Source organism: Falco rusticolus, chromosome 8 (genome assembly GCF_015220075.1).
Source record: "Falco rusticolus isolate bFalRus1 chromosome 8, bFalRus1.pri, whole genome shotgun sequence".
In the NCBI taxonomy this organism is placed as follows: domain Eukaryota; kingdom Metazoa; phylum Chordata; class Aves; order Falconiformes; family Falconidae; genus Falco; species Falco rusticolus.
This window is the reverse complement of record NC_051194.1, coordinates 5,261,203-5,282,561: the sequence shown is the minus strand read 5'-3', so window position 1 is coordinate 5,282,561 and position 21,359 is coordinate 5,261,203. Positions and strand designations below refer to the sequence as shown.

The following is a 21,359-nucleotide window of genomic DNA, read 5'->3' as shown; positions in this document are numbered from 1 at the left end:
AAGCAGGGTGGCACATCCCTGGGAGGCAGCCCCGTGCTGTGCCATGCCGTGCTGTGCCACGCAGCCCGGGGCTGGCCCGTGGCAGGGGGATGCCTGGGCAGGACCGTGTTTCCCGTGCCATCATGACAAATCCCCACTCACTCACACAGGGAGCGGTTTCCTCCAGGTTTTCCCCTCTCTGAAGCCCTCCGTAGAGCAAACACCTCCCTTTTTTTCTGCAGCCGGGATGTGGGGAGCACTGGGTGGGCAAGAGCTGTTCTGCAGTGGCACCCGCAGCCCGCCCGTACCCAGGCTAATATGATTTTAGCTGCCGCTGTCTCAATCTGGGTTAAAGCCACCAAAGTCATTAGTGTTACTGGGGATGTCAATGTCTGCCAGTGTGGGACAAACTGCAGCTGGCACAGAAGTTGACACCTTCTCCCTCCAAACGCCCTCACTCCTTGCCACCCTTGCTGGTACCAGGTGAGGTCCGTGATGGAGCTGGTGCACGGTGGTTGATGGCCAGAGCTGGCACGAAGCAGTGCTGTGGGCTCCGGTTACCCAGCTCCCACTGACACAGGAGCCTGGACCAGACAGAATTAAAACGGGCCAAATCAGGAGGAGCGATGGGGAGGCTGGAGCTATTATAAAGCCGTTATGGAGCTACCACAGCTCTCTTAGCTCTTGCTACCCCTTCTCCCTGGAGAGAAGGATCCCAGGAGCGATGCTGCTGCCCTGGAACATCCCTGCTGCCTCCATACCCTGCCCTTGGGCTCAGCCCCAAGAAGCTAAACCTTCAGCCAAGGCGTCTCATGGCCGATTTCCTCACCGCTAAATGAAACATGTGATATAGGACCTGCACATGTGTTTCTTTAACACTTTGAGGTGCTGACTCGGGTGCTAGCAGGGATGGGGGAACCAGCCATGGTCCCGAGTGACCTGGGGTAGCTCCCATGATGAGACAGAAAAAGAAAAGCCCAATTCTCTTCTCTGAGGAGGAGAATTATTTCCAGCATCACGAGAAAACAAAGCAGACCAAGAGGGATTATTTTCCCCAAACAAGATGCTGTTTGAAAACACCCACTTGGAGTCACACATCATTTTTTTCCTCCCTGCTTGTTGCAGCTTTGCCAAATCAAAAAATTTTGATACTGAGTTAGCCTCTAAATTCACGAGGCCAGCTTAAAATTCCTGAGATTGCTGTTTCATTTTGAAAAATCTCATTCTTTTCATTCAGTGCCTACTGCTGGAGCCCTAAAGGACCCCATTTTCACAGGCCTCTGATTACAGCAGCTAGAAACCCTCTTTTGCTCTCCCCTCCACCTCCTTTTTTCCTGCTTCCCCATCGATTGAATGAATTCTGGAGCAGGGCCTCGAAGCAAACACAAAGAGAGATTTGCAGTTGATGGTAGGAGCTGTCAAGAGCTGTTGTCAGCACAGCGTACAAGATGTGCGTGAACCATCCCCAGCAACTGTTCCTTCCCAAGCCAGCTCTTCTGACAAGACAGAAAGCACACGAGGCCGCCTTTGCCGGCACAGATACCCACCACAGAAGATGCAATGAGAGCTTACCCTGCTGTCAATTTGAGCGGCGTTGGGTTTGAGCTGGAGAAACACCCCCGCACATGCACACACCTGCTCCCACATACTCTGGCTCAGCCCCAACCATCCCCGTGCCGCGTTTCACGTTCCAGGCTCAGTGGGTTTTGCTGCTGGGACATGTCTCGGTGCCCAGGATCAGGCTGGGACGGCCGGAGTTTGCCGGGGACCCACGGAGCCGCTGGGTGGGAGCAGGTGGAGTGGCCGGGGCCGGCTGCCCGTGCTTGGGCGCCGGGAGGACACAGCAGCTTTGTTTGCCCGTGTGCGGTGTGGGAGGCTCCCCCAGCTCGGCACCAGAAGGTTGGTGCTTTTTCAAAGGCTATTTATTGTTTTCACCCTGTGTTTTTGGAAAAAGAAGGGGTGAGCTGAGCAGAGGCACAGAGCCACCCCAGCTTCTTCTGCCTCCAGTTGCAGCTGCACTCCCGGCCCCCGACCTCCCCCATCCCGCACGGCTGCGGGTCAGACCCCCGATCCTGCTGAGTCCTTGGGCCCCCACGTCTCCCCCTTGGTTTTTCCCCCGTTCTCTCAGCAGGAGAGGTCTCTGCTGTGTCAGGAGCAACGCCGATGGCAGAGCGAGAACACAGAGGTGTTTTCCCAAAGCTGAGAATTCTCCAGCCTTGGCCTTGCATGGGCATCTCAGCTTTCGCTGTGGGAAACCAGCCACCCGGCCAAAGCCGATTGCCCTCATCGCTGCAGAGCTGAACCTAAAGATTCGCTGTGAGATGCCTCAGCAGCCAGGGGGCTGATGACCCAAACAAGAGAGAACTCCCAAATATGTTTGAATAAAAACCCCACATGTGCTCTGGGACTCGGTCTGTGGTACCCGAGCCAGGGTTGGCAGGATCTCCAGGGGGTTTTAGTTGGGCTCCACCTGAGATGCAACAGAGATGTGCCCTTTTCTTAGGAGAGCTACGTTCAGGGTTTGCCCTCCCTGGCTTTCACTGGTATCAAATGCCTGCCTAACGAGATTTATTAAATCAACTAACTTCTATATAACACCGACAGGAATGCAGATTTCCCCTGCTCAGCCAGGGCTCACCGTGGCTGTGCAGAGCAATTAGAGGTGACTCACAGGGGCAGGCAAACTTTGCTGGGATCCCGAGGGGGCTGGCTCTGTCCCTGGGATGCAAGGAGCAAGATTGGCTTCGTGGTGATGCCAAGAAAGCAGGTGTTTATCTGCATGTAATGATTTTTTTGCTGTAACTGGATTAGCATGGAAACTGTTTTCCTTTGGGGGAATTGCAAGGTAGCATCTCATTATGTAAAGGATCCGAACAGCAAAGGGCTGTTGCTAATTGGCAAAAATACTTAAGTTTCCCACCTGAAGCTGGTTGAGTTTGCTGATGAAGTTGTCTGCAGCTCAGCTGCCCAGCAGCACGGAGGCTAGGGAAGGGCCCAAGCTCCTGCCGTGGGTGGCTATGGGCAAGCCCCAGTGCTGGAGGATGCTCCCCCCAGGAGTGAAGGTCAGGAGCAGGTTGACACCCAGAGGCTGTTCCCAAGGTGTGGGTAAGGTGTTTGGCTTGTCTCGTAGCTCCCGTCCAATGGCAGGAACAGATATTTCCTTGGGATGGTGACTAGAATGATGAAAATTCGCTGTCTTAGCCTTAAATGATGAGCAATTTCCTGGTCTGTGCCCTCAGCTCGCCCTGCAGATAAGGGCTGTAATGCTCTTGGACTGAGATAACGGGCAGCCAGACCCAGCCCTGCTCTTGCCAAATTCGAACCTTGTGATCCAGTTCCTGGGCTGAAGTGGTTTTGCACAGCAGCGGAGAGTGATGCTTCTCAAATGGGGGTACTGTAGCTACACATCTTTAACTTTAAGCCTCTCTTAACTGCTAATGGTGAAAGAAAGTCTCCAACCCCTGCTGCAAAGCCGTGTTCCACCTGGGGCAGGTGGGGAGATCTGGACTTTAACCTTGAGGAGTTTTTCCTGGTGTGCTCTGCTGTAGCTTGACAGCTTTTGCAGCCTGACCCAGGGGTGGGGAACTCAGCTAAGGTTTCTGTTGTCTACACAGCCTTTCCAGCGGGGCGAGGCATGAATAAAAGGACTGAGGCTTTGGGTTTATGGTGTCAGGCTTTAAATGCAAACAGCTCATCAGGAGGGGCTCTGAGCCAAGGGCTTGGACAAATCTGGTATCTCCAGAGCTGTAGACAGTGCTCTGGTCTCTAGCGTGGATCCTTAGGGCTGCATTACTAATCCTTTGTATCCGTGCAAACACGACAGAAGAATATCTCTGTTTTTTTCTTGCTTTGGCCAGACCTCCCTTCCCTTCTGCCAGCAAAGCACAGGGCTGAGGACACAGTCCTCTGGGAGAGTCTCTGGGAGAACCTGGGGTACAGGCACCAGCCGCTGGTTCGGTCGTGCCAAAGCGGTTCTTGGTGATTTACGGTGTGTTGTCCGGAGCGAGCTGGCAGATGCTCTGAACTGGCAGGGTTGGAAGGAGATTGTCACATGGAGCAAAACACTGTCTCCTGGCAAAAAAAAGGAGAAAGTCTGGCCTGTGGGCTTACCCGCTGAGTGCAACGCGGTGCTTAAAAATCACCCTGTGGAAAACTGACAGGTAATCTGGCTGAATGGTATTAACTATATGAGTTTGCAGTAGGTGTTGTTGCTCCAAGTGCTATCTCTGAATGCTTTCTTCACGAAGGAACCATCACTAAAGCAGATTATTTAAATAATGTTGAAGGCTCAATGACCCTGAAACGCGTTGAGGTGAGGGTGTGAGTCACACAGAAAATAGCAACTGTTTTCCTTGTTGCTCAACCTTTCGTGTTCCTCACCTTTTTAAATAAAAAAGATTTAATTAATACATCCGGCAGACCCTAAAAACCCCACCCAACTCTTAGGGTCAAGTCATGTGCCAAGGGGAATGAGGTCCTCAAAGGAGAATGTGTAAAAAAAACTTGGTCGTGAAAAGAAAACAGCAGCAATGTTGAACTGATGAGTAGTGACTGGAACAGCAGTCTTGGCCCTCTGAGTACCACTGACATTAATGAAGCTTTAACTGGAATCACTGGTCCTGTATGCTCTGTGTTTTCCTTTGGTTTCTTGGCCACCTCTGTTTACTTCTCGTTGCCACTGGAAGTCTCCCGTTTTGTGGCTATGCTGCTACTGTTTAATTGCAGTTCTGACTATTCGCGTTAAATGTCAAGTGTCAAGCAACCCTTAAGTAAACGAGAGCTTTCTAAGCACCATCCCAACCATTCGTTTCTGTTTAGTGAGGCTTGTAGGCTGGTTTCTGCCTCGCCTTATGCAGGTATAAGCCCAGAGTAACCCCATCAAAATACACAGAATTGTTCCCGTTTCACAGCGCATGTAGGATCAAACTGAAGCTCCAGGGACAGCAGTTTATCTTCCCAGAGCAAGCATTTGTTTTTCTAATATGATTGCAAATTAATTCCAGAGATAATGTGATACCATGTAATTGAGAGTCCCCTTGAGCTGGTACCAGAGCTTATTTTTGCCAAGCCCTTGCAGAGCAGCGAGGATGCTACTGCACCTCCAATAATGAAAATTTAGGGAGTCCTTGCTTGCTTCCTTGTGTCCTATGCCCCTGTGCTGCTGAAGGTCTCTCTCTCTCATCCCAGAAAATCATTGCAATAAGAATTTTTCATTCCTTTTCTCACCTTCCTGCGTTCCTATATTACTTGATATTAGATGGGCCGAAGGCCACGTGTACTGCAGTTGCCCCAAGGCTGGTTGAATCTTGGCAGGCTAAAGAGAGGGGAGGAAAAAAGGCTGTGGAGAGGGTGCTGCAGCCCTTCTCCTATCTGGGATGCAAATTTGAGTATTTCTTCAGCCCAACCATCAATTTTTCAAGGATTTTGTAAGTAGGTATCTGCCTCTGAGACATTAATTTATTGTTGGCCAGAACAGAAGCAGGCCAGCAACGTTCCATCTGATTTGTGCCTGATGCCCAGCTGGGGGTTTAAAACTTTAGGAGCTACTAGCACACAAAATCTGCCCCGCTGTGTTGCCCTGAAACCCTCTTTTGAGTGACACAGGGAAAAGGAGTGAAGTCTACAGGCTGCTGCAGAGGCAGTCAGGGGTGTTGATGCCATCTGGGGTGACACTAGAGGGGCTGTGTGCCGGCCTCGGGGACCTGTGGGTGCCTGGGGTAATTCTTCCCAACCTGGCTGTGCTCTCTAGGTGCTGTGGCAGTGCAAAGTGAGAAGGATGCTAGTAAGAGTTTAGTGTAAACTTATTTCTGCAAGGCTCAAAGACAGCTGATCAGAAGAAACCTGTTTATTGTGAGGCTTAGGGAAACAATTTTTATGCGAATTGGTTTTTTTGGGGCAAGTAACGGCTTTGATACAGAACTTGGAATTACAGTTTTAAGAATACAAATACATGGTATCTTGTTCAACAAATACAAACCAAACTTCTTTCCAGGGGAACATTCAATGAGCCAATGTTTGCTAAAATAAATGGGCAACAAACACGGAGGGGGATGCACAAAACAAAACAACCCAACTCTGAAGCCAAAACCCCACTGAAGAAGCAGCAGTCACATCTTCAATTTTATGCTCAGGCTGTACTTTCACTTTGCTTTTCCTGTTCAATAGCTGCCAGAAAAACAGAGGAAACAAAACCATCATCAATAAGCATTATAATGATTCTGCAGGATACAGATTTCTACGGTCATTCTTAAAGCCGGGGGATGGTAAGTCCGCACTTGTTTTCTTTGGCCACCTGGAAATGGCCCCTCACTCCCACAGCTGTGGAGCTAGTAGGGTGCAGTTCATGATGGGCAAAGTTCCTCTTCCATTTACAGCTTTAGCATTGCTAGGGATAATAAAGAGGGAAAAAACCCATATCTTATGTCGAGGGACAACGCATCTCCACGCCTATCGGTACTGACACATCCAAAGTGGTTAGTGGTACTCTTCTGAAGGAAACTGCTCGCAAAATCTGGTCCAAATGCAGAGAAATGACCTTTTCACATCCAAAGTTGGATGTGAATCGCAACCCTCACCTGGCTGCCTGTGCACAGTGCGTGTACGGGAGAGGACCCTGCACGAGAAAAGCTCAGGGGCGCTTCGCTAAGGAAGATTGCCTGTTAGGCAAGGATGATGACGGGTTTTTCTTGCAGCCTTATTCCCGGAGAAGGTGCCTGGAGCACTCCAGGCCAGGGCTGATAGCAGGTGCCAGTGGGGGGGCAGCAGCTTATCTGCCTGATAACACCTTAAATCCAGTGCCCGGGCACCTTCTGGGGATGCTGCCTGGCCTGCCAGGGATGTGCAAGGGTTCCCCTGGGCACCTGTGCCTCCGAAGGGGCTGGTGACATGGTAATTACAAACAGTTTGATCCTGTTAACTGCAACCAGCAGAAAATCTGGTCTTGCTTTTAGCAGAAACAAGAGCAATCCCATCAGAAAGGACTTTTCAGACAAAATGCACCATAGGTTATAACCACTTGTATCCTTGGCCAGCACAGAGTACAAGTCTTAGTATTATCCCCAGTTAAATTCAGGGATGAGTTTGAGCCCGTAATCCTATGATTAGTATTCATTTTGCATATGAACTGCAATACAGATTGTGTCCTTGCTACTCATGGTTCAAATAGCCTCATAAGTACTTACTTTCTTTAGTGGGCAATGGATTTTTCTCTCTGGTTTCTGTCTTCTTCAGCTTTGTCTTGTCAAATGTTTCAATTTCTGCAAAATCTGGTTTGTCGGACATGATGGGTCCTGACAAAGAAAGGAAAAACACACCCGTGGCTTCATTAGCTAGTGCTGCGATATCAGCCATCTGCAAAGCACTTTTTGCTCAAAAGAAAAAACATGAAAATACCATAAAAATGTTTATTCAGAACCCCCCCCACAAATCTAACACCTCAATCTAGGACCTCTCCCTGAGGCTTGGCTCTTTCAGAGCAAAAAGGAAAAGCATAAATAGAATTTTATCTAGATTTTTCAGATGAAATTTCTAAAAATCATATATTGCACATGAAAACAAAAATATTTCAGTAAAGCAAAGACAATGCATTAACTGCCAATAATCCACGGTGCCTCCTGACGTAAACCTCTATTTTAAGAAACGCTGTTAACCAGAAAGGCTACAATAAGCCCCAAATCCAATATGAACAAAGCTTCAATTCTGATTTTGTTTTAGTTAGTAAGATTTGTCTTTAATTCTGAACACCCTGTCCTGAGCACATACATACCCATATCTGGATGAGCTGCTGTGGACACTTGTGCCTAACAATAGAGGACGGGTTCACCCAGCCCTTTGTTTGCTCTCGCACTCAATATCCCAGTCGCAGGCTCAATGGCTTTGATTGTATTCATTATCAGAGAAATCCACAAAGCACACCGGCATTCAACACTTCACCTGTCAAAACTTCCCTAATCCCACTCCTGTTTTTAATAGAAAATCAAGCTAAAATCCAGCCTGGGCACTATTCCCCTTATTTCAGTGGAGCTTCCCATCAAGGCGAGGTTTGGCCCGGAGATGACTGATATAATTATAATTTTTTCCTTCCTGAAGACAATCAGATTTCATTATATCTGCACTGAGACAACAGAAGTAAAAATTCACATGAAAAAAAAAAAGAAAAAATTAAAAGCCACTAAAACCACATGGCATTACCGTCTGGCTGCTCTCTCCTCAGCTGCTTGGTGGCCGTCTGAGGCAGTGTGAGTTGAAAAAGGTCAGGGTAATCCCTCCTCTCCTCTCCTCTCCTCCCCCCTGCCTGAGCCCATCGCTATTAATATTGATTAGTTTCGTGCCGGGATTGCTCAGCATTTAGGGAAAGGACAGATTGCTGCTGCAGAAAGTACATGAGGGAGGGAAATGGGAAAACTGACATGGAAAACCGCTAAAACACATCTTGGTATTTTTTTTTTCTCCTCCTTTACCAAGGTGATGATATTTAAGTTTCCCTTCCTGCCCTTCTTTTACATTGCTGAGGTTTGGAGTTCATGTAAGGGCTGCTGCTGCCTGATTAGTTTGTGGGGACGTTTTAGGTGCTTCCAGCGACGTGCCTGGGGATCACCCCCACCCACCCAGGCTGGCAGGAGCACGAGGGGCTCCGGGAGGCTCTAGGCACAAGCATGGTCAATTGCTGCAATCATGGGCCAAATCTGAGATAAGCACAGCCTGAGCACCGCACTGGTGTCCAGGAATGTGTCCTGAAAGGAATACCAGGACTCTTCATTCGCTCCCTTTTCGGTCAGCCTGATGGCACGTGGACGCCCGCAGCCAACCTTCCTGCCTTCGCTTGGCAAGAAGCCGTGCTGGCCCATCCCGCTTGCGTGGCTGTTCCCTGCATCCCACCCTCCCGACGGTGTGGACCACCTGGACTCTCTTGCAGCGACCCTCTTCAGCTGCAGCAAAGGGAGAATGCGCTGCAGGTGCCGAGCGATGCATTTCACAAAAACCTTTACGATGGCCACTAGCCCTTGCCTGTGTCTGCAAGACATGTCTTGTTTTAACGTGGGCACCACCTGTAGCCACCTCCTAGAGCTGCTGCTGTCGGGGGCTGTGGACATCCCTGTGGCTGTGATGTGGCTCCAGCTACATTGCCCAAAATTATTTGGGGAATCATTTTTCCGAGGCCCTTGGGTTTGGGAAGGAAGGGCTGTGCGCATCCTCCTAGATGCTGGCGTGGGTTTCCTCTCATGTAACTTCAGATGTCTCCATCTGAATTACTTGTCTAGACTCCGTGATAGACAATAGGGAGCAACCAACCTGGGATAAAATTAATTGTGCCCTAGGAGTATCCAGGTTTCTCTACTGACAATAGAGGGGCGGAGGTGTCTGACAGCTGATTGAGAGCCCCGGGAAGGTGCTGTGGATCTTTCCGTTGGCATAACAGGCTTAGGTAGAGTGGGTTTGAGTCTGGTATGTGCATGTGGAGAAAATGGTTTTAATACGTTTTAAGGACCTCTTCTTCCAACGTTTGTTTAAATTGAAATAATGAATAGGTTTGCAGTTAGATCTTAAAAGTCTTTTCCAACCTCAATGATTCTATGAAATGCAGGAAAAGAAATGACCATTCTTCCTCATCAGCATTCATGAATAGCGGTTCTTTCCACCCAGTGATTCTTTCCTTATTCCATCCCGTTTTCCCTGTCTTCAGAGAATGCAGGGGTTGCTGCGTGCCCTGGCAAACACTAGTCTAAGAGCATTTTTGCCCTATAGCCATGTCTGCAGTAGCTGGGGTAAAGGAGGAACCTGGCTGTGCTGCTTCTGGACCTACGACCATCCTGGCAGCAGTGCAGCTACATTTTTGTTACACTAAAAGCTCGGTTGAGTTGTGCAGGCTGGCTCGGTTAGCTCTGCATCTGCACTGACTGTCCACGTGCAATCAACGTCCGTGCGTACCAGTCGTATTTAGTGTCAGGGCTCAGTTCCCTTCTTTCCACCCCATTAGTCCAACCAATTGTCAAAAATAGAAAGCTGTGTTCTTGACCAAAATCCCCTGGGAATAAGCAGGAAGGCAGCCACTGGGTGAATATTCGATGTAAACTGTAGCCGAGACTTGACACTGAACGGTCTTAGTGTCTGTTTAAAGAGAGAGCATTAACTACTTCTTGTTAGGCTGGACACCAGATTTAGAAGATCAGAAAAAGACTTTAAACCCCAATCTGAATGATTCATGAATTCAGGAAGTTCATGACTTTCAATTTTTAAATTTTTTAGAAGTAACAATTAGAATTCTTATTATGAAGAGGGATTACAAGGGCAAAACCTCTTAAACTTTTAGACTGGCACAAATTCTTTCAATATGTAGAGAGCAAATGAAGTACTCAGGACAGCAGAGCGGGAGAATCTCACTCCTGGCTTTCTGATTGCAGTCGTGGGCTTGGCCCCTCGCACCCACAGCAGAGCTCAGGCTCTTCTAAACACGGTAAGACAGGGTGAGCATGCTTGGTTTTTCACCACCACCATTTTAATTGCCTGATTTATTGGCAGACTTAGTATTAAAAACAGTCTGGCATATGTTGTTTGGGTTTTTAGGCTGAAGATGACCAGGGTTTTAATTGATACTGGGTTGGGTTTCTGAGGAAGGTGCAACAGCGTTAGTCCACGTCACATAATGTTGAGAAATTATGTGTTCTTACCCTCAGCTGAAATCAGTAGATACTCATCTCCCTAACAAACATCTCAGCCATTGCATAAAGTGCCTGTCAAGTTCCTGTAGCTTGTAAGTTCAGTACTGTGGTCAAACACTGCTCACACTGGATTCAAACCCTGTGTTTACATACTCCGTGCAGGACAGACAGCTGTATGTAGTTTTCATATGGAAAGTTTGGAGCCTGGCCTGAGGGTATTGCATACAGCATTGAGGCTGGTCACGGGAGGGAAAGATAGGGAATATTTTACACAGATGCCTTTTGCTTTCACTGGGAACTGAAGTATTCTTGCTATATGAGGAGCAAAGCAGTTATTAGGCAGGTTTTTAGTGGCAGGATTTTCAGAGTCACCACCTTCAGTAATGGGAACATGGCATTTACCCAGCCTTGGCAGGTTTGTGGCAGCAATGAACCTTCACGGGCTTTGGGGTGCACAGAGGCATCTGAATGGTCCAGCACACAGAAATGCAAAAAAAAAAAAAAAAAAAAAATTAAAAAAATAGCAAGCCAGCAGAGGAAGCAGACTATGGGATCTTTACAGATCCTATACACGTAAAGCTATATTGGTATGGTTGTTTCTGAAAAGCTGCCTCAGATACAAGGGGAATTGCATTTTATTTCAATCTGCTGCCAAAGGATGAAGGGCTGAGTCAAACCTGCCAGGGCTGACACCTCTGATACCAGTGAATCACCTGCCACTGACAGCATTAAACTGTGCCTGGCAGCATAAGCCACCGAGTGTCTGTCAGACACCCACAGAGAAACAGGGGAACACAAATACTTGCCACCAGAATGCAGTCATAGGTGAGAGGAAATGTTTAAAGGGAGATCAAGGGCAAAGGAAAATTTGGAGGAGGGTCTAAGGAGCGAGTGGCACAGAGAGAGAGAGGGGGAGAGGGGCTATAGCCCTTCACGGGCTGGGGGGATGCTGTGCTCACATTTGGCAGAAGAGATGCTCTGGAAATGCCATGTTTTGTGGAGACTAGGTGGGCAAATGCGAGAAGAAGGGGTTTCTTTCTCTTTGGTGCAACAGTGGGAATCGGATCACATCTATTTCTGTACGGGGCTGAGGGGGGACAAAGCACCCTAACGTGAGCAGCCTGTTCGAGGAACAGACGCTCGAGCAGATCAGTGTCTGTAGCTGAGCCAATAAGCTGACACAACTGATTTTATAATCACATTAGTGCTGTCTCGAAATAACACACCCACTCAAATATAACAGTGATTTCATTTTCAAAATGTTGTGGTATTTTTGGTGCTAAAGGTAGGGGATTAATTTTCCAAGGTCAAAAGGTGGGCTGGAATCTGCAAGCACCCTAACTCCTTTAGGTCCCTATGAGCGTTGAGCACCTTCCAAAAAGGTAGCAGGATTTGCATGTGTTATAAGCTGTCCTTAGAAGGCTTCCCGTCCTTAGGGGAACAGCAAAAAAAAAAAAAAAAAAAGACTACAGCTTCACTGAAAGGGTTTTCTTAGTTCTCTTTGTGCCTTTTGTTCCGTCTTGCTGCCAAAAAAAATATCCATGTTTGGGAACGGAGACAGGTTCCCAGGCTAAGAGACAATGAATCCTGGGGGTGTAAGGAAGGCAATGATCTCTCTTTGGCAGCGTTTGCCATAACACTGCACTGCTGGTGTGCAAATACTCGATACTTGTCTTCTGTTGTATGTTTTATCATTACCTAAGGTGTTTCATTTTTCTTATCGAGACCATTGAACTTTTAAATGTAGGTGCGGTCGGAGGATGAGGGGAGAGGCTGGTTGTAGATAGTCCTTCTGCTGGGGCTATTTTTTCCAACCCTGTGTTTTCCAAATAGCTCTGGAGTTTAGACAGTCTATACTAGGAGTCCCATTGCAGCAAAGAGCAGCAAGAGAAAACATAAGCTAGTGGGAGTGGAAATTTCCTCTCTCCCTCTTTCTTGGTCTTAAAAAACTCAGCATGGGGGTGAATTTTTAAAAGTTTAACCAGATGGAGATTTTTGCAACAGAACTTTCTTGAGAAATGACCTAAAAGTGTGTCTTCCAGCATAAAACACTTGGCTTTGGCCTGGCCTTTTCTAGCAAAATGCAGTGACACATGCATGCATTATTAAAGGAAAAAAAAAAACTACAAAATGTCCATGCACATGCTTCTCTCCCAAAGACAGGGTGGGGAAAGAAGCATGTGATGTATTAGTCACATTAGTTAATATGCTATAGAGCACATGACAGTTTGTGATGAATTCTGGTCTAGAAACGCTAGTTTAGCATGACTTTCAGTCTTTACTAACAGTCCTTTTGTTTTTATCTCTCTCCTTTCTGTCTCCGGACAGAAGCATCTCTTGCAAGCAGCAGCTCTTAGGGAAAGAATAAGATGGAGAAGCCTTGGGTGAGTGTTGGGAGTGTGCTTAAACATGGCTCTTCTCAGTGCAGCTGGCTGCTCTGGAATTAAACAATCCACTGTTGAATTTCTCGCTCTCTGCTATGAACAAAAGGAAAATCGCTATTCCTTATGAAGATTAAATTTTGGCACCAAACAGATAATCCAAGAGAAGATAATAAAAATGAAATCCAGGGATCTACTAATTTTATATTAACTTCAGATTTTCTTTTTGTCCAGATGTAAAAGGACAATAGGTGAGTCTGTTGCTACAATCTGCATGGCGCTGGGGTAGATAGATAGGGAGTCATGGTATCCTTGACTTCTGCAGCACAGGGTTGTGGATGTAGTTTTGGTGGGAGCCTGACCAGCGCTTCTCTTTGTGTAGCCAAATCATGCCACTTTCAACAGCCTGGGACCTCCTGGAAGCTTAAGTCAGTTTTACATTTTGGGGACAAGATGATAAACCCTGATGTTTTTCAGCTGCTCGATGAAACCAGGCTGCTGAAGCAGAGCAACAGACTAGGCAGCCAAGTATCTTTTTTAGCTGATCTCTGAGCAACTTCCAGAACAAAAACTTGCATTTCTAATTGAAGGGTTTCATACATCATCATTTCCAAAAATCATTTTCCAGTTTTATAAGCTTGCTACACAGAATAAGCCAAACACATATGTATTACATGCTGTGTACAAGGTCAATGATTATGTAAGAAAGTGGTAATCAGTAAGTTCCACCTCTGTTAACTTCTGCCAGTTCAAATGAAAGCTGCAAGTATGGTATGTTAAAAGTTGTTTTTCTTCTCTAAAATGTAAAAAAAAAAATAAATAATATAAGAGACTATTTTCCTTTCACAGCATCTGAAGTGAACAGCTATCTCTTCAGAACCTGACTGAACTACAACGTTTCCAATGACTACTTTTATGGCTTTTTTTCTTGCAAATATATGTGAAGAAATTAACTTCAGTCTTATTAAGGCTCTGTCTTCAGAACAGGGTTAACTTGAGCTCTCTATGCTCAAACTGACTCCTCTGGAGTTAGTATACTTGGAGTGTGAGTGACCACACCATGAAATAACAGGAGAGCAGCACAGAGTGATTGTGTTGGCAGCAGACAATTTGTGCTGACTTGGACTGTAGCCTTTCCTCAGCTCCAGTTAAAAGCGCCATGGAGGCTCAAGTATGGATCCTTGTGAGTGCAAAGAATGGGAATTCAAAAGGGATGGGGACATCATTCAAGCATTTCAAGTTAACTTCTAAGTGGAGGCTGGCTTTAGGGCATGAGTTCATGTCTGTCCACAGCCCGAACCAGTGAACGCAGAGGAAAGCAAGTAGGAAGTAAAAACCAGAAGTGTGCAATATTGTAATTTTTGCTTGTCTGATGTATACATCGAATGATTTTTTCTCTTTGGATGAATACTAGCTTGCATAAAATTCAAATAATTCAGCTGTCTACAGATGGGGGGGGGAGTGTGGGAAGGGGAACAGAAGGAAGGAAATGGAACTGAGAAGACTGAATTAACCTTTCAATGTCTTCAATTTCAAGAAGGAAAGAATTATCTCCTGTTAAGTCTGCAGCCATGCAATTAAATGTGAACAAGCCTTAGAAGAACCATTCGCCCCATTTTCCTAGATCTCTATCTTAAAGACAGATCTTCCAAAACAAAGATTCAGATCCAAAAGGTATTCAAAGTCAGGGGAAAAAATCTTATGCTGTAAATATTTATTTTAATCACGGAACTCTGGTAGAAAAATGAGTAAAAAATCTGACATTTACGTAGAACACATGCCTTTGGTATTGAATTCAGTTTAAAAAATTCCTTACATATGTGTCTGGTAATGGTAGACAGTCTTTGGAAAGTTGAATGTCTTTCTCTGTGCTGGAGTTTCTGTTTCCATGAACCAAGTTCTTTCCCTTCTTTGCTTCAGCACTGTGAAGCTTCATTTGTTAATACAGGGCAAAGCTTTAAAAATGGACTTTGATTCTTAGGTGCCTTTTTGACACCGTGAGTCAGAAGAACTGGATAGTTGCTGATTCAGGAGCCTCCATGGAGAGTTACGGATGTCCAATATGGCCAAGTGTCTTGTGTGGACATCCTGAAACAAAATGTTTTATTAGAAAATTTTATAATGCTGGAAAAGAGAAACGAAGCAAAGACTCGGTCTGGGGACATGTCCCTGTTTCTGGATGAAATATGCAGGAAAGGAAAGCATTTTGCAGAGCAACCAGCTGGAAAGTGTTACTGTTTGCTAAATCTTTGGTGTTGAAAGGACTCATGTTTGTCAATATTTTTGCAACATACCAATAGGATCCATTTAAGACAAAACCTGATCCATTAAGACAACGCTTCCAAGTCCAGAAGAGAGGGTATATCAAATAATATTTTTGTGGATGAACAATTAAACCCAAAAGCAAATACTTCGCTGACACATAGAAAATTGTGTGTGTCCCCTTCCAAGTAAAAACTGTTGGCGTGTAATATACAGCAGCATACATACAGTATTACACCAGATGGTGTCTTGCTTTGCTATGCATCAGATTTCTATTTCCTTCTAGTAATGTAACGACCCAGTAGGAAGGTAAAGAATTGCACGACAGGCTATCAGTGTTCAAAGGATTGCATGGCATTGCAAAATTGATTTAAGTTCTGGAGTATTCTAGCTCAGTTTGTACTAAGTCCTGTACCACAGTGAGCACAGCTGGGACAGGGCTATTTTTCTTTCACTTGCTTCATTTTCTGGTGAGGAATAATGTAGGGCTGTTGCTGGAACTAGACTTAATTGGAAACCAAAGTGTTCAGAGTGTATTTATGCTAAAGTCATACTAGGTCAGGACTGACATCAGGGACCCATGAAGGAAACATGGCTCCATTTCTTCTGTGACATATGCTGGTAACAATGACTTGTGCTCATGAATAGCTCTTCCTGAAAACAAGGGAATTGCACTAGTAATTAGATACACCGGGTTACTTTATGAGCACCTAGCAGCAGAATCTCTGCAAAACTTTTAGGCTGAACAATTTAGCTGGATGTGTAAGAGAAACTGAGCTGCAGAAATGGCTCACCCTTTGTCATTGTGGCTCTGGACATGGATTTACTGATGGCACAGGGTTGCTGTGGCATTCTGGCTCTTCGGTCCTAGGAGCCAGATGCTGACCAGATGCATTGGCCAAGCTTCTGGAGCTGTGCAGCAGCTGGGGAACGGGTCCTTCTCCTTGTGAGCAGCCTCACACCAAGGCCTTGTCACTGTGCAAGGCAATGCATTGTCATACGTCCCGAAATGTGGGTGACAGTCCTATGTCACGTGGTGTGCCTGCAGCCACACACCTGCACAGCTCTTGCTCGTGCTGGGGCTGCTCTGCATGTGCCTGCAGGTTCGGAGCGGGTAAACGAGACTGTCCATGCTGTCTTGTCTAGACTGCCAAAACTGGGCTGAGCGTCTGAGCTGTGCGGCGGTCTGAGTATCACGTTAGTGGGAGAATTACAAAATGATACTATAAAATCTGAGCTGTGCCCTGAGATTGCGAAAAATGGACAGGGACAGCTACCACATTGCTCCTTGGTAACTTTTAGCAGTGATCCAAGAGGCAGATGCCTTGAATAGCTGTATTTCAGCAGTGTAACCATGCAGATGCTCATTAAGTTGTTGCCTCCCTTTCCTCTATATTTACTATCTTGGAAAGAGTGGCTGAAGCGCCCGGACTCCCAGGTTCTCCTCAACCTTTTAGAAAAAGGCAGCGGGAACACAAAGTGAGCAGAAAAGATTAAAATGGCAGCCTGGGACTGCATATGTCTGCCCCCTGCAAGGAACATTGGAAGCGTTTGAAAGGAGGTAGGATAAGCTGGCACGAAATGGCGTACTCGGAGCCAGTTCAGAGGAGGGAAGACACTGTCTTGGACTCAAAACCAGCGAACAGGTGCTGTGCAGTGCCTGCCTACCTGCCTGCCTCTGCTGTCTGTCTCCTCGCGCTGCGTGTGTTTTCTGTGTCAGGTTTCTTGCAGTTTTATTCCTGTCAACTGGCCAACATATCTGCTGGAGAGCCAGCTGGAGTCCGCTCTCTCCCATGTTTCATCAACAAAATTGCCAGCTTGTTCTGATTCAGTATCTTTATTGTTGTTGATGAGGCTAAATGAATCAGAAAGAACACAGCTATGTATACAAAATACAAATTCAGAAAGCTCATCCTGATGCAAGGAAATTTTACTAGCTGTTCGAGGAGAGAAATCTGCTGTGCAAGTGGACTGACAGCAAATACAGACCTCCTGAGAAGTTGTTTGCCCTGACCCCACACACTTTATTGTTTTTGTATGGCACCTCCTAACTATACCAGGATCTTCTAGCAGGAAAACAGTTTTAGATCTGATTAAAACCAGGCTGATTTACCGAGGAATCGTGACTCTCCCTTCTTCGGATTCTAAATGCAAAACCTCTTAATGAGTCTTACAAATGTATCTCTAGATAAAATTTAGAATCCATGTTGGAGAACCTGAAATAAAAACCCTCCCAGCTATCGGCAATACAGAAGTTTCAATGCATCCCATCCTACTCCTACCGTTTTCCTGCTTTCATACGTTCTTTTGTCAGTTTTTCACGGGAAGAAAAGCTTTCCCCCGAGAGCTTTTTTTTTTTAAACTAAATCCAAATTTCCTTAAACGCTTTATTAAACCCACCACCTATGGCTGCTGGCACCGCATGCCAGAAAAAGCTGTTGTAGTTTCAACGTGGCATGTGGGAACACAGACTGTCGGGCTCGGCTCTTCACACTTCTGGCATAAGCTGGCGTCTCCTCGCTTGTGCTAACTCGGTGTAAGGGTGCTAAATTTTGTCTTTCAAAACGCATTAGCTCTTTGTCAAAGGGCACTGGGTTACTTCTGGCGCGCCTACGCTCGGGAAAAGTTCGGGAGCGATCGCTCTGGATGCTTTAATTCAGAAAATCCGCAGGGGCTGCTCCGACCCGGTCCTGGGGGCGGCGGCGGCCGCTCTCCGGGCACCCCGCGCCCGCCGGGCCCAGGGCTGAGTCACGCCGCGGGTGAACCGAGAAAAAGGAGGTTAATGCCCGGCTCGCTGCCCGCGGCTCCCGGGCGCGGCGCCGCCTGCAGCCGGGCAGCCCGGGGCCATAACGGCCCGACGCAGGCCGCGCCCCCCGGCCTCCAGCCCCCTGCCCCGGGCGGCTTCACCCGCCGGTGCGGTGCCTCACCGAGGCGCGTGGGTGCCGCCGCCCCTCAGCCCGGGCCCCCCTCAGCCCCGCCCCGCGGCGCCGCCAGCGACCCCTCCCCGCCCCGCAGCACGTGACCCCGGGGGAGGGGGCGCGCGCTGCACCTGTCAGTCAGCGCGTCACTTCCGCCAGTTGCCGCCGCTACCGTTGGGGACCCCCCGCTCGCGGAGGCGCGCTCGAGCGACCGAGCGGCTCTGGGGACGGACGGCGCCCGGGTCCGGGCAGCGCGGCGGCCGCGGCAGACGGCGGGGGCGGCCGAGGGAGGAGGCCTGCGAGGGGAGCGGAGCGGCGAGGAGAGGCCCGCGCCGGCCCCCGGGGTAGGAAGAGGCGGAGGAACCTGCTGCTGGTGCTGAGGACGGCGGGGAGGGCGAGTCACCCGGCAACGGTGAGGGGCTGCGGGGCGCATGCGCGGGGCCGCGCGGGCCGGGGCGGCTGGCGGGGGGTCGCCCCTCAGCCGCGGGGGCGGCGGCCCGGGCAGAGCCCCCCTTTCCCCCGGGAGGCGGCTTGCGGGGCAAGCAGGGTGCCGGGCGGGCTTCAGGAACCTTCTGGGACCGGCGCTGAGGAGGGCGCGGGAACTTCCTCGTCCGGGCGGCGGAGGTGGCGGGGCTGGGCGCGCTGCAGCGCTGCGCCGGGCAGAAGTTGCTAGAGCCTTTGGGAGGGAGCTGTCAAGTCCAGAGGCTGTGCGCCCCTTTCCCAGCTCGCACTGGCGGCTGTAGGACCTTCGAGGCAGCCCTGACAGCAGCAGGGATTTCTTGGCTCTGCCAGCGGAGTTGTCTGCCGAGCCTGTTCCCTCCTCCCACGGTAGATCAGCCTTGTCCCCCCCGCGATGGGGCTTGGCACGCTGACAGCATTAGCCTGGCAGCTCCCTGCCAGCAAAGTTGCTTCCAGAAGTTAAAACAGTGTAGTCCCTAAATCTGTGCGTACGAAGGCAGCGCTAGCGTTAAGAACGCCAGCTTATGGATTTGGCGCTTCAGCCTGTGATCAAATGTATCTTCTGAAGAATCTGTCAGTGTGGGTTTCCATTGTTCTTGGAAACTCCTTAGGGATTTAAACGTTTGAGCGTAAATGCTTCTTGCTCCCAGAAAGTTGTCTTAACATGAGATGTTCTAGTCCAAGGGTACTTCTTCCAGGTTTGAAAAAAAACCCACAAAACCTAACCCCTAACGAAAACCGACAAAACACCCAACAACAAAAGCACCACAATCGGACGCAGCAACTTGAACTTCTAATACGCAATTCTCGAGCTCCTTGGTCTGGCTGTGTTTTTAAATTTCTACTGCTGTCAGGCTCAAGGTGGGGGGGAAAAGGAACAAATGAAAATAGTAAATACCACTTAGTGACTGGCCTTTTATCTTTTCTTTAAAAAAGAAACAATATATCAAGACCTACACAGCTGTTTATTTTTTCCAGGCACATATTCCTGAGCGTCTTCCAGGGTAGAATAGTTAGGGTGTGATTTTGGGGTAAATTGTTGAACTGGATTAGCATTTAAGTGTGAATGTTTACTGCCTTCTGTACAGTTTAATCTGCTAGTGTAAAATAAAGAACAGTCTAGTTTGTTGACCTATAACATAACAAATTCAGTTGCCTTGTTCTTCTGTTTTCTATCTTGGTGGGGGTTTTTTTACTGCTCATTGCTGGTAAATCGATTTTTGTGTTCTTCGTTGCACAGATTTGAAGGTATTTAGGATCTTTTTTTTTTTTTTTATCTGCTTAGTCTGTATTTTGTATATTGTCTGGCACTATAGGGATCCATTCCTTGTCTTGACAACAGTTGCAATAAGGAATCAAATATCTGAATGTTTTGAAAGCGTCGGACTGGAAATTTACAGTATTATTTTAGAAAAATCAATCAAGTAGCATGTTTCATGGCTATGTTTAAAGAAATTGACTAGGAGTGGCTCCTCATAATTTCTAATGCTTGCCAATTTTGGCATGGACAACGTGTCAAAACGTCTGAGTTTGGCAAATGATAGTTCTTATCTGCTCAGTCTTCGTCAGTTTGGGCTCTTGCTGTGTACACTACTAGTCGTATTGGAGGACCTTCTAACAGCTCATTAAAAGGCTTAATTTAACATTTGTCATCTGTGGCTCGTAATGCGAGACCTGTGCAAGCAGTGAAATTTTTGTTTCTGATGTACGTAACAGTGTGTTCGCAGAAGCAGGTGAGGCTGAAGAAATATTCTATGCATTTGGAATAGACACTAGTAAGTTTTGTGAAAGCCCCTGCTTTCTGTGCGTGAAGGCTTTTTGTGGCGATTTTTTCCTTTTCGAATACTAACCTTTTGATCTCTGGTCAAATGTTTATAGCTCAGCAGTGATGTCTTTTTCTAGGGCTCATTAGAAAGTGAGTAAAACCTGCCAAGTCTGAGGTGATTTTTTTAGTTTGGAATATTTTTTTTTTCTTTTGGTGGTGGTTTTGGTCTGTTCCCCAACCCCCCCCCCCCCCTTCTGAAGGTGCAGCTCTAAGGAAGAGGAAGTGATGTCGGTAAGAGAATGCCTTCAAGTTGTCCCTAAATTCTGTGCATAACACCAGGTTATTTTTTGCTGCCATGTCAGCACACAAAACAAAAATCTAGTAGCCTTTAGGATGAGAGCAAATGGACTTCTTGCAGGGCAATTCAGTATTTGCATTTGTAAGGATGAAAGACAGTAAACCCTTTTAACTTTTTTTTGTATTGCAGGCCCTGTTAGGCATTTATTAATCATTTCAAGTGTGAGGACTATTACTTAAGAACCAATATAATAACACTTTATCTAAACGTCTCAGGAGGAGATGCAGAGTTGAAGGAGTATTAAATCCTCTGTGAAGGGCTATGAGGAGGGGAGATTTGTTACTTGTCATGCAGTAGTTACTCAGCAGAGAGGCTGTATGTCTCATGTCAAAATTGTATTCAGACAGAGAATATAAGAATTTTGCATTGCTCCCTGGAAAGTTAGTAAAATTGGGTAATTAATTTTTGAGTCTCTTGCTGACTGTTGTTTTGTGTAAGCTCTAAATTTTACCTGCAAAAACTTTGTTTGAGAATAATGACTAGCTGTCTCAAGGCTTTATTAAATGCTCATTTGGCTTTGTAGTTTTGTGCTGGCTTCATAGCCAGCTTGCAGGATTTGTGAAAGTTCAGTCAATTTAG

At 47.2% G+C, this 21,359-nt stretch overlaps 2 protein-coding genes across 8 annotated transcripts in view; one reads left to right on the top strand and one right to left on the bottom strand.

Annotated features, from left to right (window-relative positions):
• Positions 1-5,806: 5,806 nt before the first annotated feature.
• Positions 5,807-8,236, bottom strand: LOC119152488 (thymosin beta-12-like). Of its 2 annotated transcripts, none has more exons than XM_037397866.1 (3): positions 8,170-8,236; positions 7,161-7,268; positions 5,807-6,144 (listed from the first exon to the last, which is right to left on the bottom strand). In XM_037397866.1, the coding sequence occupies exons 2-3, from the start codon at positions 7,258-7,260 to the stop codon at positions 6,107-6,109; spliced, it is 138 nt and encodes a 45-aa protein (XP_037253763.1). In that variant the 5' UTR covers positions 7,261-7,268; positions 8,170-8,236; the 3' UTR covers positions 5,807-6,106. The 2 variants fall into 2 exon arrangements, with proteins under 2 accessions (XP_037253763.1, XP_037253762.1); XM_037397865.1 differs by lacking the exon at positions 8,170-8,236 and adding an exon at positions 7,745-8,142 and having other exon boundaries at positions 5,810-6,144.
• Positions 8,237-18,350: 10,114 nt separating this feature from the next.
• Positions 18,351-21,359, top strand: part of FAM13B (family with sequence similarity 13 member B) — a 51,117-nt gene continuing 48,108 nt past the window's right edge. For 4 of the 6 annotated variants that reach the window (XM_037397260.1, XM_037397257.1, XM_037397259.1 and 1 more), the window contains exon 1: positions 18,352-18,610. The gene's annotated coding sequence lies outside the window, so the exon portion shown is untranslated. Of the gene's footprint in view, positions 18,611-21,359 lie in introns of all 6 variants that reach the window. The other 2 variants (XM_037397258.1, XM_037397256.1) reach the window with 1 other exon arrangement.

Bases quoted from the DNA above. Each gene is read 5' to 3' on its own strand.
- LOC119152488 (XM_037397865.1), bottom strand. The intron at 6,145-7,160 runs GTAAGTACTTAT...TTTTTCTGGCAG, and splicing joins TCCATTGCCCACTAAAGAAA to CTATTGAACAGGAAAAGCAA.